This window comes from Nerophis ophidion, linkage group LG05 (genome assembly GCF_033978795.1).
Source record: "Nerophis ophidion isolate RoL-2023_Sa linkage group LG05, RoL_Noph_v1.0, whole genome shotgun sequence".
Taxonomy (NCBI): Eukaryota; Metazoa; Chordata; class Actinopteri; order Syngnathiformes; family Syngnathidae; genus Nerophis; species Nerophis ophidion.
This window is the reverse complement of record NC_084615.1, coordinates 32,273,219-32,289,702: the sequence shown is the minus strand read 5'-3', so window position 1 is coordinate 32,289,702 and position 16,484 is coordinate 32,273,219. Positions and strand designations below refer to the sequence as shown.

Below are 16,484 nucleotides of genomic sequence, written 5' to 3'. Positions count from 1 at the left end.
TTAAAATCCGCAAAGTATGTGAAAATACAGTTTTTTTCCGTAGATTGCAGTAACACTTCTGCACTCTGACCATAATATGATATCAGTCATACTGGAAATACACAAAACTTAGACAGATATGTGCTGTCTATCATTATAATATCGTGTTTTGTCGTAAATAAATACATAAATAAAAAGTCTGCTTGCAATCATGGAGTCAATCTATTTCGCCCACAAAACTCTCTATTTAACCATCCAAAACTTGCCAATAATACTCTAAATTCATTTTGTGACTTGAAAATTAACTAAATATTATCAATGTTGTTATTATAAGCTCTAACAAAGACAAAGTATTATTAGCATTGATAACCGAAAGCTAACTACAATTTATGCTGCACTGGACTCAAGGAAAGGCTGTAATGTAATTATAAAATGAAACTGAAGATGGCAGTAATGCAACATACTGTATATGGATACAAACTGATGTAAAACTGTAAAGAAGAAGAAGAAGCTCATGCAGCAGTGAGCCGGCGATGTCTTGTAATGGGAGAAGTTAGCCATAAATCTAGAAGTTGTTCATCATCATTAAATTTATACCCGGAGATGGAGAAACAAACTACAACAGAAGACAGTGTCAGTAGTAACTTTTAAACCCTTCATGTGGATTGACATTAATTATTAATTTAAAGTGGAAGATATGGACAGCCTATCAGTCATCGTCGAAGGAAGAGCAGACATTGTACAGTTAGCTATTATTTTAATATGTCCGTAGTTTGTATTTCTTGTTGAGCACTTAGCAATACTGCTGCTACATGATGCGTAGTTATTCACTAAAGCCGGATCGGTTTAGCAGAGTTTCTCAAACTTGAAGTGGTTAGAGTGTCCGCCCTGAGATCGGTAGGTTGTGAGTTCAAACCCCGGCCGAGTTATACCAAAGACTATAAAATGGGACCTATAACCTCCCTGCTTGGCACTCAGCATCAAGGGTTGGAATTGGGGATTAAATCACCAAAAATGATTCCTGGGCGTGGCCACCGCTGCTGCTCACCCCCCCATCTCACCTCCCAGGGGGTGGAACAAGGGGATGGGTCAAATGCAGAGGGTAATTTCACCACATCAAGTGTGTGTGTGTGTCTGTGTGTGTGTGTGTGTGTCGTGGTGGAGAGCCTTGTGTGTTCCAATGAACCTAAGAGCGATGCCGTCGGGAGCCTCGGCTCCTGGTAGGTTCAACCATGGCGGTAAGGTCGAGGGGGAGGTTCCAGACGAAGCGCGATCCAAAAACCTCAACGGCGGAACTGGCGGATAATGACGCGTCGCCTCCGGCAGTAAAGGCGGATGAAGGTTAAGGGTGCCTCACTGCCTACTGGGTGCACCGTGTGTGTTTGGCTACGGGAGTAAACCCCTAACGACAAATCTGTTGGGAAGACCCGCATCAGGCAGCCATCAACAGACCGGTGTGCTGGCAGTCTTCTGCAACTCCTTCCTGTAGAAGGTCGTCATGAGCTTTTCATGCCACTGGAAGACGTAGGGGGGAGCCAAGGTAGTGAGGGTAGTGACTGCGCACCACTTCCTTCACTCTAATCTACTCCTTGCGCAGGCCTGCTCCAAACACCCTCACCCCCTTTCCCACCCCATCCCCTCCCCTTCAAGTCCTGCGGCAATGGAGAAGGGTGGCAGATACAGGTCTGGATGTGACTGGGAGTATCTAGCCCAACTCTGCACGCAGGCGGTGTGGGATAGACGGTCGCTGAGGTACGGGATGGAACAGCGTGTCTCTTCGGCATCTCCCCACGTGACTGAGCAGCCCCACCCTGCTCACCCAGAGATGGGAAGGGCCAAGAAAATGTGGTCTAAAAATGGTCTGTTCCTCCACTCCCGAGCAGCCTACCGCAGCTGCCGGGTCATCCCCCCATGCGGTCGAAAACACAAGAATAAAACCCGACTGACACTCACACTAGCGACTTGGAACGTCCGTACGCTTTTGGATGTGCGTGATGATTCATCTCGTGCCCGCAGAAGGCGCACGAACTGAAGAGGTATAACATCGACATTGCGGCCCTCAGCGAGACCCGCTTCCATGGGGAGGACTCCATAGCCGAGGTGGGAGAAGGATACACTTTCTTCTGGAAAGGGCTTCCGGAAGGCTCCCGTCGCCTCCATGGTGTAGGCTTCGCTGTGCGGACCTCCCTACTTCAGAAGCTTCCCGAATCTCCAGTTGGCATTAGTGAAAGGTTGATGACCTGGAGGATTCCCCTCAAAAATAACCGTTACTGCACCCTCATCAGCGCCTATGCCCCAACACTGATTGCCGACCCTCAATGTAAGGAAGAGTTCTATGCCTCCCTGCACTCCGTCATCAGCAAAACACCACTCACTGACAAGCTCATCCTTCTAGGGGATTTTAACGCAAGAGTGGGCTCGGACAGTGTACTGTGGAGGGAAGTGATGGGTCGGCACGGTGTTGGCAAGCTCAACAGCAATGGTCTCCGTCTTCTCACTCTATGTTCTGAGCATCAACTGGTCATCACAAACACCTTGTTCCAACTGAAAAACAAGTACAAAACATCCTGGCAACACCCTCGCTCTAAACACTGGCATCTCCTAGATTACATCATCATCCGCCACGCGGACAGGAAAGAGGTGCGCATCACTAGGGCCATGCGTGGAGCTGACTGTTGGACTGACCACCGCCTGATCAGAACAAAGATTGACTTAGAAATACGTCCTCAACAGAGAAAAACACCACCTTCCAACTTTCAACTGCGATGCACTGAAGTCCACGCACTGCATCAACCAGCTCAGGAAAAATGTAGCAGATCAGCTGTTCAAGATTCCTGAAGTGCCACCAGAGCTGGACACTGGAACTACCTGGAGCAACCTACGCGCTGCCCTCCACCAGGCGGCCGTGGAGTCTATAGGGTACACCACAAGGCGACATCAAGACTGGTTTGACAATAGTGCGCCAGGAATCTATGACCTGCTTCAGGCAAAGCACAAGGCCCTTGCAGCTCACATATTAAACCCTCAATCCACCATCCTGAAGGCTCAGCTCATCCGCCTCAGAAGTGAAACCCAGCGCACCCTCAGAGCCATGGAGAATGACTGGTGGACACAGAAGGCCCGCGAAATACAACATCACGCAGACACCAACAACTCTCATGCCTTCTACGACTCCATCAAGTCCATCTATGGCCCACAGAGGAAGAACATCACCCCAGTTAGATCAGCTGACGGAACCACTCTCTATAAGGACAAACAACAGATCCTGGACAGATGGGCTGAGCACTTCATAGTACTGCTGAACACCACAAACCCTGTACAGACAGACATACTCTCTGACCTCCCATGCCTGCCCCCTGTAGACTCGCTGGACTCCTCTCCAAGCTTCTCAGAGGTACTCAAGGCCATCAAGGGTCTAAAAAACAACAAGAGCCCAGGCCTTGACAAGATCCCGGGAGAAATCTTGAAGCACGGTGGATATCTCCTGCACCGCAGAATGCACCAGCTGATCACTGCCATCTGGTCGTCTGAAGTCATCCCGCAAGATTGGAAGGATGCTAACATCATAACGATCTACAAGCGCAAAGGCGACAAAGCAGACTGCGGCAACAGCAGAGGTATCTCCCTACTATCCGCAGCCGGGAAGGTGCTAGCAAGGATCATGTTACATCGAGTAGCAACTCATGTAACCGAAAACATCCTGCCCGAATCTCAATGCGGCTTTAGACGTGATCGGAGCACCGCAGACATGATCTTTGTGACCAGACAGGTACAGGAAAAATGCAGAGAACACCGCAAAGACTTGTACATGGCATTCATTGACCTGTCCAAGGCCTTTGATACAGTAAACCGGGACTTGCTGTGGGAAGTACTTGGAAAATTAGGTGTACCAGCAAAGTTCTGCAACCTACTGCGACAGCTACATGATGGCATGCAGGCCTGTGTGAGCAACGGCGGCCAACAATCCCCATTTTTCAGTGTGGATGTGGGGGTCAAGCAAGGGTGTGTCCTTGCCCCAACCATATTCAACATGTTTATTTCCACTGTCACCCTCCTGTCCCATAAACACCTGGACCCCACAGATGGGATTCAGATACAATACCGGCTGGATGGTAACCTTTTTAACATCCGTCGCCTCCAAGCCAGCACTAAACTCACCACCCAGCATATTCTGGAACTACAGTATGCAGATGACTGCGCTGTACTTGCACACTCACCAGAGTCTCTCCAGCGCGCACTGAATGTGGTAGCCTCCATCTACAGTGCCATTGGTCTTCAGATAAACACCAAGAAAACACAAATACTGGTGCAGGAGTTTACTCCCCAGCCAAACACGCCAATCTTCACCCTTGACAAGCACCCATTAGCCACCGTCCCCCACTTCACCTACCTCGGAAGCACCCTGTCGCCAACCTGCACCATTGACGATGACGTCCAGGCCCGTATTGGCCTGGCCTCTGCTGCCTTTGGAAGGCTACGGTCCACGGTTTTCCTGAACAGGAATCTAACCATCTCCACCAAGACAGTCGTGTATAAGGCAGTCTGCCTCTCCACGCTGCTCTATAGTTCCGAAACCTGGACACCCTACCAGAGGCACATCCAGAGTCTCGAGGCCTTCCACATCCGCTGCCTCCAAAGGATCCTGGGTCTGACCTGGGAAGACAGAGTGCCCTACACTGAAATTTATGACCGGACCAACACACCCAGCATCACAGCACTCCTTGGCCAAAAACACCTAAGATGGGTCGGACATGTGATTCGTATGCCAGCCCACCGCCTACCCCGTCAAATATTGTATGGCCAGCTTTCAGTCGGTCAAAGGTCTGCCGGGGGCCAGAAAAAACGGTACAAGGACCACATTAAAACTCTCCTGAAAAAGTGTGACATCAAACCACCAGCACTGGAGTCCCTGGCTGCTGACCGCCAGACTTGGAGCTCTACTTGCCACCAGGGAATCACTCATCTTCAGGAGAAGTTCACAGAGCGGAGAGCACAGCGGCGTGCACAAAGACACCAACGTGCCACAGCACCAGCGACCATCACCGCTGCCTTCCCCTGCCCCTCCTGTGACAAAGTCTGTGGATCACGCATAGGCCTGAGCAGCCACCTGGCTATGCACAGGCGAAAAGCACAACAATAACCAATCCGATACTTCGTTTGGAGCAACGTCATCATCGACATCGATGGACTGCCATAAGCAAAAAGTAAGTGTGTGTGTGTGTGTGTGTGTGTGTGTGTGTGTGTGTGACTATCAGTGGTACTTTAACTTTAAGTCATCCGCCTTATATTCAGGATCAACAATATAAGGTTCTGGTCCATCAGTTGTCCCAAAGTAATCGTTATTTGCTCCCACAAAGTCTGCATGAGTTGCATTACATAATGCTGTATAATGCATATGTTCCTTCTTGACCGCACTTAAATGTAGTATATATAAATAATATATTTATATTATTCATATGTGAATAATGCTGTATAGTATTTATTGTCTATTGTGAGCGAACTGTGGTGCTGAATTTGCCCCAAGGATCAATAAAGTACTTTCTATTCTGTTCTATTCTATTCTATTATTGTTGGTGGGGAAAGGGTCTGCGGCTCCTAACTCTACGCCACGCGACCACGTGACTGCCGTGCTCATTATCTCCCAGAATGGCTCAAGATTGATCTATTTACTTGCAAAACTTTGGAAGTCTTTCGGTGTCATACATCAGATATACAGTGGGGCAAAAAAGTATTTAGTCAGCCACTGATTGTGCAAGTTCTCCCACTTAAAATGATGACAGAGGTCTGTAATTTTCATCATAGGTACACTTCAACTGTGGGAGGCAGAATGTGAAAAAAACTCCAGGATTTCACATTTTAGGAATTTTAAAGAATTTATTGTAAATTAAGTATTTAGATAGTACTTTATTGATTCCTTCAGGACAGTTCCTTCAGGAAAATTAAAATGTGTTCAACCATTCAAAGCTCTCACTGATGGAAGGAGGTTTTGGCTCCAAATCTCACGATACATGGCCCCATTCATTCTTTCCTTAACACGGATCAATCGTCCTGTCCCCTTAGCAGAAAAACAGCCCCAAAGCATGATGTTTCCACCCCCATGCTTCACAGTAGGTATGGTGTTCTTGGGATGCAACTCAGTATTCTTCTTCCTCCAAACATGACAAGTTGAGTTTATACCAAAATGGATTCATGGATGATACAGCAGAGGATTGGGAGAATGTCATGTGGTCAGATGAAACCAAAATAGAACTTTTTGGTATAAACTCAACTCGTTGTGTTTGGAGGAAGAAGAATACTGAGTTGCATCCCAAGAACACCACACCTACTGTGAAGCATGGGGGTGGAAACATCATGCTTTGAGGCTGTTTTTCTGCTAAGGGGACAGGACGATTGATCCGTGTTAAGGAAAGAATGAATGGGGCCATGTATCGTGAGATTTTGGGCCAAAACCTCCTTCCATCAGTGAGAGCTTTGAATGGTTGACCAAATACTTATTTTCCACCATAATTTACAAATAGATTCTTTAAAATTCCTACAATGTGAATTCCTGGATTTTTTTCACATTCTGTCTCTCACAGTTGAAGTGTACCTATGATGAAAATTACAGACCTCTGTCATCATTTTAAGTGGGAGAACTTGCACAATCGGTGGCTGATTAAATACTTTTTTGCCCCACTGTATACGATAAAAGCTTCCATATAGAGGCAATTTGTTTTTCCACGCTACTGGTACTTTAAAGCAGCTCGGCTTACAAGTATTGAAATGGGCGCAGCCCAAACTTTACAGACCAATAAGATATACGTGAAAGTACGTTCTTATATTAAAAAGTTTTTTTTTTACGACATTATGAACATAAAAGACTCCAATGACTGGCTTGGACGTTGGACACAGTTCAGATGCACGCACATTGACATACTGTGACGCTACTGCTGCGTACAAGTAGCATGCACTTCTAACGTGTAGTCACGCTGCCACCTAGCTTCTGGGTTAGTCTCTGCTCCTTGTGCCAACCCTTCTTATTCACGTGTAAACACCTTCAAGGTACACAACAGAGACAGAGGCTAACCTAGATATTGGCCAGTAGAGCATTAACTGCCACTACGGGGACATGGAGGACAGAGACAGGACAAATGTGGAGCACTCTTGTCCTTCTTGTAAAAGTCTTTGGGCCAAGCTTACCTCCTCTACCAGCTCCATTGTAGAACTGTTGGAGATTGCTGTTTGTCATCAACACTTTAGGGCGTGTAAAAAGGATGAGGAAGGAGAAGTAAAGTCAAGTTAGAGACATCCTTTGGCTTGTCTTTGCATACAAGCGGCCATGTTTACTTCTTGAGGCCGTTGCCTTTTAAAGTGTAAAATACGCGTTAAAAAGCGGGCGGGGTCCGCCAAAGATCAGCCCAATAATGAAAGGATGGACTATGACCCAAAAACTGCTCGTTATTGGAGGAAACAGAACATTTGTGACAGGATACATCAATGTTCCTCTGCAAACAAAGGGACCAGTCACGGTTTGTGGTAATATGTATCTAACTCTTTGTTATTGTATTTATTCAAATATTATCTATAGTTGTATATTACGTATTGTATTTTTAACAATGCTGGTACTTATATAATGTCTAACAAAAAGGCTGGCCCCAATGTGATGGATAAAATAGATGAGTTTCCGTGTGTTAGATCACATCCATCAGGGTTCGGCATTAACGCCCGCACATATTTCTTTTCTCTGCTTAAAAATAAGTATATATACATATATATATATTTTATTTATTTATTTATTTAAATACAACTTAAATCAAAAGTAATTTGATCTGCAAGTGGTAAAAAAAATATGCTTTTTACAAGTCAAGTTTGAATGTTCAATAACTATTATACAAAACCTCAAAATCAGTGAAGTTGGCACGTTGTGTAAACAGTAAATAAAAAGAGAATACAATGATTTGCAAATCCTTTTTAACTTATATTCAATTGAATAGACTGCAAAGACAAGATACTTAACGTCCAAACAGGTATTCTTTATTTTTGCAGATATTAGCTTATTTGCAATTTGATGCCTGCAACATGGTTCAAAAAAGCTGGCACAAGTGGCAAAAAAGACTGAGAAAGTTGAGGAATGCTCATCAACCACTTATTTGAAACATCCCACAGGTGGACAGGCTAATTGGGAACAGGTGGGTGCCATGATTGGGTATAAAAGCAGCTTCCATGAAATGCTCAGAAATGTACAGAATGTGGCTTGTCTTGCTTAAATAAGCAGGGGGGTTAATGAAAAAGACGTTGCTTTGATGGCAACATATGTTGCTCTAAAACCTGTGTGTACCTTTCAGCATTAATGGTGCCTTCACAGATGTGTAAGTTACCCGCTTACGTGCTATGATTTCTCCATGTTCTCTGAACTTTTTGATGATATTATGGACAGTTGATGGTGAAATCCCTAAATCTCTTGCAATAGCTCATTGAGAAATGTTGTTCTTAAACTGTTGGATAATTTTCTCACGCATTTGTTCACAAGGTGGTGACCCTCGCATCCTTTTTTGTGAATGTGACAGCAACAACAGCGTGACTTCATAGTAAAAGAGTGCAGGTACTAGACTGGACTGTCTGTAGTCCAGGCCTGTCTCTCTTTGAAAATGTGTGGCGCAATATGAAGCCTAAAATACCACAACGGAGACTCCGGACTGTTGAAAAACCTAAGCTGTACATCAAGCAAGAATGGGAAAGAATTCCACCTGAAAAGCTTCAATAATTGGTCTCCTCAGTTGCAAACGTTTACTGAGTGTTATTAAAAGGAAAGGCCATGTAACACAGTGGTAACAATGCCCCTGTGCCAACTTTTTTGCAATGTGTTACTGCCATTAAATTATAAGTTCATGATTATTTGCAAAAAATATATATATATATATGTTTCTCAGTTCGAACATTAAATATCTTGTCTTTGCAGTCCATTCAATTGAATATAAGTTGAAAAGGATTTGCAAATCATTGTATTCTGTTTTTATTTATGATTTACACAACATGCCAACTTCACTGGTTTTGGGTGTTGTTTACTGTTTGCCTGTATAGTTTCCTAATAAGTAAACCTGAATGTAAAATGTGTTTAATAACTGTGATATTGTAGGGTTTAGAGTATAGGTACAGGTGTGTAAATTATTTTCGTTTTTTCATCATTCGTCCCCAGTCTCAAATTGTGTTTTGTGGGCTTTTTTGTGACCCTAATAGACATTGTAGGACTAAGAACACATGCTGTCATTTGGTATCAACACTAGAGTGTAATTTTAACATTGGTTAACATCTTTTTACACTTTAATGGCCGTTAAGAATGTGGAAAACATTGCCTGTCTAGTTCATCAGTTAGTGTGACAGTGGTAACAGTTTTACCTTGTAATAGATTTCATTTTCATTTATTAATTTTGGGTTAATCATAGTTTGGTGTGTACTTAAATGAATTCATACATTTAGTAAATAATATTAAATAAAATACATCCAATAAATTAATATTCACAATATACATAATGCATTTAAAATACATAAACATATTTCTTATTTAGTTAAGAGGATGTGCATGCATTGTCCCATATAATATCAAATATCATACATCAAAAGTATCTATTTAGAAAACCCAGTCAATTTGAGGGATATATCATGAAATTATGTTTTTTCACACTGAACAGGTTTGCTTTACATAGTTTAATGGGACTTGGATGGACCCTTATTGTGTAATTGTTTGCATCACTGGGCCTGCATGTGTTTCTGGTCTGTTGCACACTTTTCTTTCTCTGGTATTTATTCCTGTCTATTGAGCTCTGCATAATGGAGGGAAGAAGAACCAACCGTAACAAAACTTTAGAAGTACAATATTAAAGCGGTGCAGTGGATAGAAATGTGAAATAGAAGATAGTTAGGCGAGCCACAATTGTAATTGAAAAAGAAAAAGATGCTTTGTAACATGAGCCACCATCTTGAGCATGCATTATAATAGCAGCTGCATCAAAAGTGAAAGCAGGTTGATGTGTTTAATTTAATATTGCCATAAAGGACATGGTACCTGAAGTGGGAGACTTGCAGCGGTCCTCTGACGTGGCCGATCCCTCGTTGATGTCGCACAGTCCTACGGCAGAGATCACATGACTCGGTCAATCCATAATCAATTGTGTATTACTAGGATTACTTTTTACACATGTGTAACAGTTGTAAATGTGGAAATGAGATGTAAAAAAAAAAGTATTAGTATGGACTGGACTCCCACTATTATAGTGCAGCTGGTAACCAGAACGATTGTGCATTTTGTGATAAAAGCATGAAATTTGGTACACTTATAGCCAAAGGCATTCTCAAAAGATTTGGATATGGAGCTACCATGAATTTTCAAAATGGCCCCCATGGCAGCCATCTTTCAAAATGGCTGTCAGTAACAACTGTTCGCTTATACATAATATGATATTTCAGACTTATTTACCATACATAGTACTTTGTAAATGTCTTTTGGATAATCTAAATGTGTCATTAAATATTCAAGATGGCTGACATCTTCAAGATTGCAGCCATCACTTTTATGACTGTCTGATACGGGTGAACTCGGTGTCAAACCAGTAGTATTTTTTATTTCCTTTTCTTTGTTCAAATTTGAAGCTTTACAATTGGCCAGAAGCTTCCTTCTAACTCAGAAATGGTGACTACAATAGTCACACTTGGTGACCACTGGTCACCTACAACAAGTTGGCAGCCATATTTCTGAAATTAAATCTATAATTTCAAGTACACTATCATCTATTTTATTGTAATTTAAAATGTCACCAAAGAACACCTTGTTGAGAGAACAAAGACAGTGGACAACACCATACCAAGAAATAAGCTTCTGGTGTTTTGTACTTCAACCGTGAGGAGAGTATCAAAACCGAAACCGAAAATGGTCTCTCTCAAACAAGACATGGAGCTCTTTTCAAGGTTATTCATTGCTTGCCAGACCCGAAATGGAAACCTAGAGGAGTTCTTTCGACACGAGAACCAACCATGTCCACCAGCGCTTTCTGATAGGTGAGGTCTCCGACTGGGAGTGAAGAGTGGATCTGCTTCCATGCCTCAAACAAGTTCACAGTGCATACTCTGACAGTCCAAAGGTTACCTGCACCATTGTAGATGGGGCAGCCATCATCCAGATGCTGAAACCAATTTCAGTAAAAACCTTCAATGACTATGCCCATGTGATCTTCATTCCATATCTTACCAGAAAGTTTGAAACTGTGTCCAGGCTTGATCTGGTGTGGGACCGCTACTTGTCTGACTCTCTGAAAGCTGCTACGAGAGCAAAGCGTGGCACTGGAATTCAGAGACATGTGGTAGGTGATGCAGCCACTCCCAGGAACTGGCAAAACTTTCTTTGAGTAGACAGCAATAAGACTGAGTTCTATGCCCTTTTCTTGGAGGCTCTGCTCAGATGGTTTGTGCAGGAGGATAAACAGCTTGTCATCACCAGTGACATGGAAGTCCTTAGCAAGCCACCTCTCCCAGATAGGACATCGATTGCTCCTTGCACGCATGAGGAAGCGGATAGTCGCATATTATTGCACGTAGCCCATGCAGCAAGAAACGGCCACCACAAAATTGTGATTCAAACCGTTGATACTGATGTTGTGGTGCTGGCTGTGGCAGTGGCTCAGACTCTACAACCAGAGGATGAGCTTTGGTTGGCTTTCGGTACTGGTAAGAATTTTCGATATTTGGCAGCCCATGAAATTGCAGCAGGGCTCGGGCCCGAGAATGCATGTGCACTACCAGTTTTCCATGCATTGACGGGTTGTGACACAGTGTCAAGCTTTGTTGGCCATGGGAAAAAGACTGCATGGGCTGTATGGTCTGTGCTTCCAGAACTTACACATGCCCTGTTGAAAGTGTATTCAGCCCCAGATGACATACCACAGGAGGTAATGGCCACAATTGAGAGGTTTGTTATCTTTGTCTATGACCGAACCTGCACATGTACAGAAATCAATACGGCAAGGAGGAAGTTATTTGCAAAGAGGCACAATGTGCAAACAATCCCCTCTACCAAGGCTGCCCTAGAAGAGCATGTTAAGAGAGCTGTATACCAAGGAGTCCTGGTGTCAACACCAGAACTACCTTCACCGTGCGAATGGGGCTGGTCAAAGTCACCTGAGGGGGACTATGAACCCTTCTGGACATGTCTACCAGATGCAGGCCAGTCAAGTTATGAACTTGTCTCATGCAAATGCAAGAAGAGTTGTGTTGGGCAGTGTAAGTGCAAAAAATCCCACTTACAGTGCACAGCCCTTTGTGTCTGTGAAGGAGAGTGTGACTAGTCTTCCCTGTGATAGACCCTAGGATTCCCTTGCTTAACATGAGTATTTTGAAATAGAAAGAAGATTCTTAGAAATTCTAAAGTTTCCAATTCAAATTCTGCATCAAGATAAATGTATAATTAAACAAAGAGATCATCCATATCTAACAAGTTGGCGGCCATTTTGAATTTTCTATGAAAATGTTCCACTATCCAAAAGACATTTACCAAGTAGTATGAATGGTAAATAAGTCTGAAATATCACATTAAATCCATCATTCATAAGAAAACAGTTGTTGCTGGCAGACATTTTGAAAAATGGCTGCCATGGGCGCCATGTTGAAAATTCATGATGGCTCCACATCCAAATCTTTTGAGAATGCCTTTGGCTATAAGTGTACCAAATTTCATGCTTTTATCACAAAATGCACAATTCTTTTATTTTTGGGAACTAACCTCTTGTACTATTATGTTTGATTTACTATGGACTGCACTTTGAAAATATTATGCTAGACCCACTCGACGTCCATTGCATCTGGTTTCTCATAAAGGGTGGGGTGGTTACCCACATCTGTAGTCCTCCCCAAGGTTTCTCGAAGTCATTCACATTGACATCCCACTGGGTTGTGAGTTTTTCCTTGCCCTCATGTGGGATCTGAACCGAGGATGTCGTTGTGGTTTGTGCAGCCCTTTGAGACACCTGTGATTTAGGGCTATATAAATAAACATTGATTGATTGATTGATTGATAGTACAGTTAAGATGACGGCAGTTTGACCCTGGAACAGATTATTACTGTTGATTTTTTCTTTACACCTCAATTAGTGTGTGGCTACCGATACACCTTTTGAAAAAATACAACTTAAAATGTTTGTTTTCGATAAATTTTAAATTTTATCTTAACTCAAAAATTCAACTTAAAATACTTTATATATTTTTTTATATAAAAGGGAATAGTATGACCCTTGAACAAAAATACGTTCCTAACAATTTGCAGTTCGAACAACTTATTTTTTTTTTAAATATCAAAAGTGAAGCCGTCAAACAATTAACTATCGCAATTAATTGCGTTATCTTCATAGTTAACTCAAAATTAATTGCAATTAATCGCAGATAGATATACATTGTCATCGTTGATGAGTGTACACTGACTAGTAGGGTTGTGAACGATAAACCGATGCGACCGAGTATTCGTTTCAACAAGTGAGCGATTAGGCTGCATCGGTAGCAGACTCCTCAATCGATGCGAATAATCCATGAATTCCTAGCTGAATCGGTTATAGAGTCATGGATCGGTTATCGCGAGACTTTGCATGGGTTGGCTGGATTACAATATGCGCCAGCGTCTCTAAAACAACGCGAGAGCTGAAGCTACTCGCCAAACACGGTAGCTGCCTAGCTGGTAGAGTGATAAACAAGGGACAACACGGAAAATGAAGGAGGAGGAAAACGAAGGCGTTAGTCCGACCGAAGGTGATAATTGACCGAGAAAGATTTTCAACACATCGGGGAGACAGAAATCCAAAGTGTGGAAAGTTTTTGGGTTTTATAAGAAGGAAGGGAAGCTCGACAGAAGCCATGCTATTTGTAAATTGTGTCGAACATCGTTGACGTAAACTGGCAGCACTACAAATCTCGACCAGCATGCAAAGAGTAAACACGGCCAAGAGTACGGTGAGTTAAAACCCCGTGCCACATTTTGAGACGTGTTATAGGTATGTAACTTGTTTACATTGTAATGTTGCACCTTTGTTACCTACCTCTAGTGTTCAAAACACTATATGCTCAGATTGAAATATTGAATATTTGTTACCTACCTCTAGTGTTCAAAACTATGCTCAAGCTGAAATATTGCACTTTGATGTTACTGTTCTGTGCTACTTTTACATCTGGAGTTCCCATCCTACAATTCAGCCAGACTTTTTTTGGTCCATGTCTAAAAATAAATACATTAACATGTGATTGTGTTGTTCTGTTCTTTTTGCCAGTGCCATAAAGCTACAATGTTTGGGGATTTGGAGTCTTGAATATTAACCTTCAAATCAAATCGTATCGTTCAGAATCGAATCGAATCGGTCTGTAATAAAAGCATATTGTTTTTGAATCGAATCGTAACCTGTGTATCTAGATGCATATCGAATCGTTTATCAGAGACAGATGTGAAAACCTACTGCCTCGAAGAGTGGGGTCAAAAGTACGGCCAGGTTTAATTCGGCCTATGGCTTCCAAAATAAATCAAATCAAATCAACTTTATTTATTAGGCACATTTAAAATTGACCACATTGGTAGCCAAAGTGCTGTACACTGGGTCTGCAAAGTATAAAAATGAGCTACAATTTTTCAATGAAAGAAACTGCTGTTCTAAATGTGTCCACTTGGAGTCGCAATAGCAATTCAAGTGTAAGCCATGTCACACATGACACTGTTTAAAGATGACGTGTCAGCTGACTTTAATCGCACTCTGGATTGACTGCTGCTACTCTAATCAGTTGCTCTTGTTGTGGCTGTCGGCAGACTGATGCTGTAGCGACGCACAATACCTTATTTCATTGTAAATTATCCATTATCCTTTCAACTAAACAGTGAGATGCAAAGACAACATGACCATCATCTTAGTGGTGAGAGTTACGTACAGCCCCCGCAGTTTGTTGACTGCAAGATATGCATTGGGGGATTGTGGTCGGCAACCCAAAACGTTGAAAGAGCCATATTGGACCAAATATACAAAGCCGCAAAAAATTCAAAGCCTTATATAAGTGTGATAATGAAGGCAACACATGATGTAAGTGTCGATATTAGCCTACTATCAAAGGTTGACACAAATCTTTGTTGACAGAAATGTTGTATTTGAATTTTTATACTACACATTTTTGCAACTAGTAAAATTGAGGCTCCTCACGGGATGAAATAACTTCTCAAAATTCCTGGCTTAGAATGGCCAAAGATGTGTGTGTCCAAGTTTTACGAAACGGCAGGCTGTCTTCTTTCAATGGATTTATTACAATCTTTTAGGGGTGTAACGGTACGTGTATTTGTATCGAACCGTTTCGGTAGGGGGGTTTCGGTTCAGTTCGGTGTACCGAACAAGTACATGCTAGCAGGCTAGGACAACATGTTAAAGCCAGAGCTGGAAGACTTTCCTGCCTTCTTAAGATCTCCCGTTTGGGAACACTTTGGCTGCGCGATACAACAATGGAGGACGGAGGTTTGCTAAGATTGTTCAGCAGCTGCTTCTGAGAACACGTCAAACATGTGTTGCACCTTTCCTGCTTCCGGCACCCATAGTGTCTCCCTTGCGCGCACAACCCTTCACTCTACCCGGCAGTGGGTCTCCACAGCTCCGGACTCCAGGGTAAATGAAGAGTCCAGCTATTAGTTGCAAATCGTGGCTTTATTGAGGTCTTGCACACAGCCAACCCAACAAAACACCAGCCGCACTCGCGCTAAGGTCCCTCATCTCGCTCGCTCACACACTGACTGACGTCACATGCTGTCACATAATAAAGGGCCACACACACGCTACTCTCATAACACAGTGGTTCTCAACCTTTTTTAAGTGATGTACCCCCTGTGAACATCTTTTTAATTCAAGTACCCCCTAATCAGAGCAAAGCATTTTTGGTTGAAAAAAGAGATAAAGAAGTAAAATACAGCACTATGTCATCAGTTTCTGATTTATTAAATTGTATAACAGTGCAGAATATTGCTCATTTGTAGTGGTCTTTCTTGAACTATTTGGAAAGAAAAATATATAAATAACTAAAAATTTGTTGAAAAATAAACAAGTGATTCAATTATAAATAAAGATTTCTACACATAGAAGTAATCATCAACTTAAAGTGGCCTCTTTGAGGATTGTAATAGAGATACATCTGGGTTCATGAACTTAATTCTAAACATTTCTTCACAAAAAAATACATCTTTAACATCAATATTTATGGAACATGTCTACAAAAAACGGCGGGCGGTGTTGATGAACGTGGACCCCGACTTAAACAAATTGAAAAATGTATTGGGGTGTTACCATTTAGTGGTCAATTGTACGGAATATGTTCTGTACTGTGCAAACTAATAAAAGTCTCAATCAATCAAAAAAAGCACTTTATATGTAGAAAAGTTTTGTTAAGAAACCATTCTGAGCCTTAACTTATTTAGTTTTTATTTTATATCTTATATATGTATTAACCCTGGCATTGGACCCTGTGTATAATAT

At 42.4% G+C, this 16,484-nt stretch overlaps 1 protein-coding gene across 6 annotated transcripts in view; it reads right to left on the bottom strand.

Annotated features, from left to right (window-relative positions):
• Positions 1-16,484, bottom strand: part of stxbp5a (syntaxin binding protein 5a (tomosyn)) — a 285,142-nt gene that overhangs the window by 19,829 nt on the left and 248,829 nt on the right. For 3 of the 6 annotated variants that reach the window (XM_061900587.1, XM_061900586.1, XM_061900589.1), the window contains exon 19: positions 10,022-10,084. In XM_061900587.1, the coding sequence (XP_061756571.1) occupies positions 10,022-10,084 (63 nt within the window). Of the gene's footprint in view, positions 1-7,158; positions 7,213-10,021; positions 10,085-16,484 lie in introns of all 6 variants that reach the window. The other 3 variants (XM_061900584.1, XM_061900583.1, XM_061900588.1) reach the window with 2 other exon arrangements.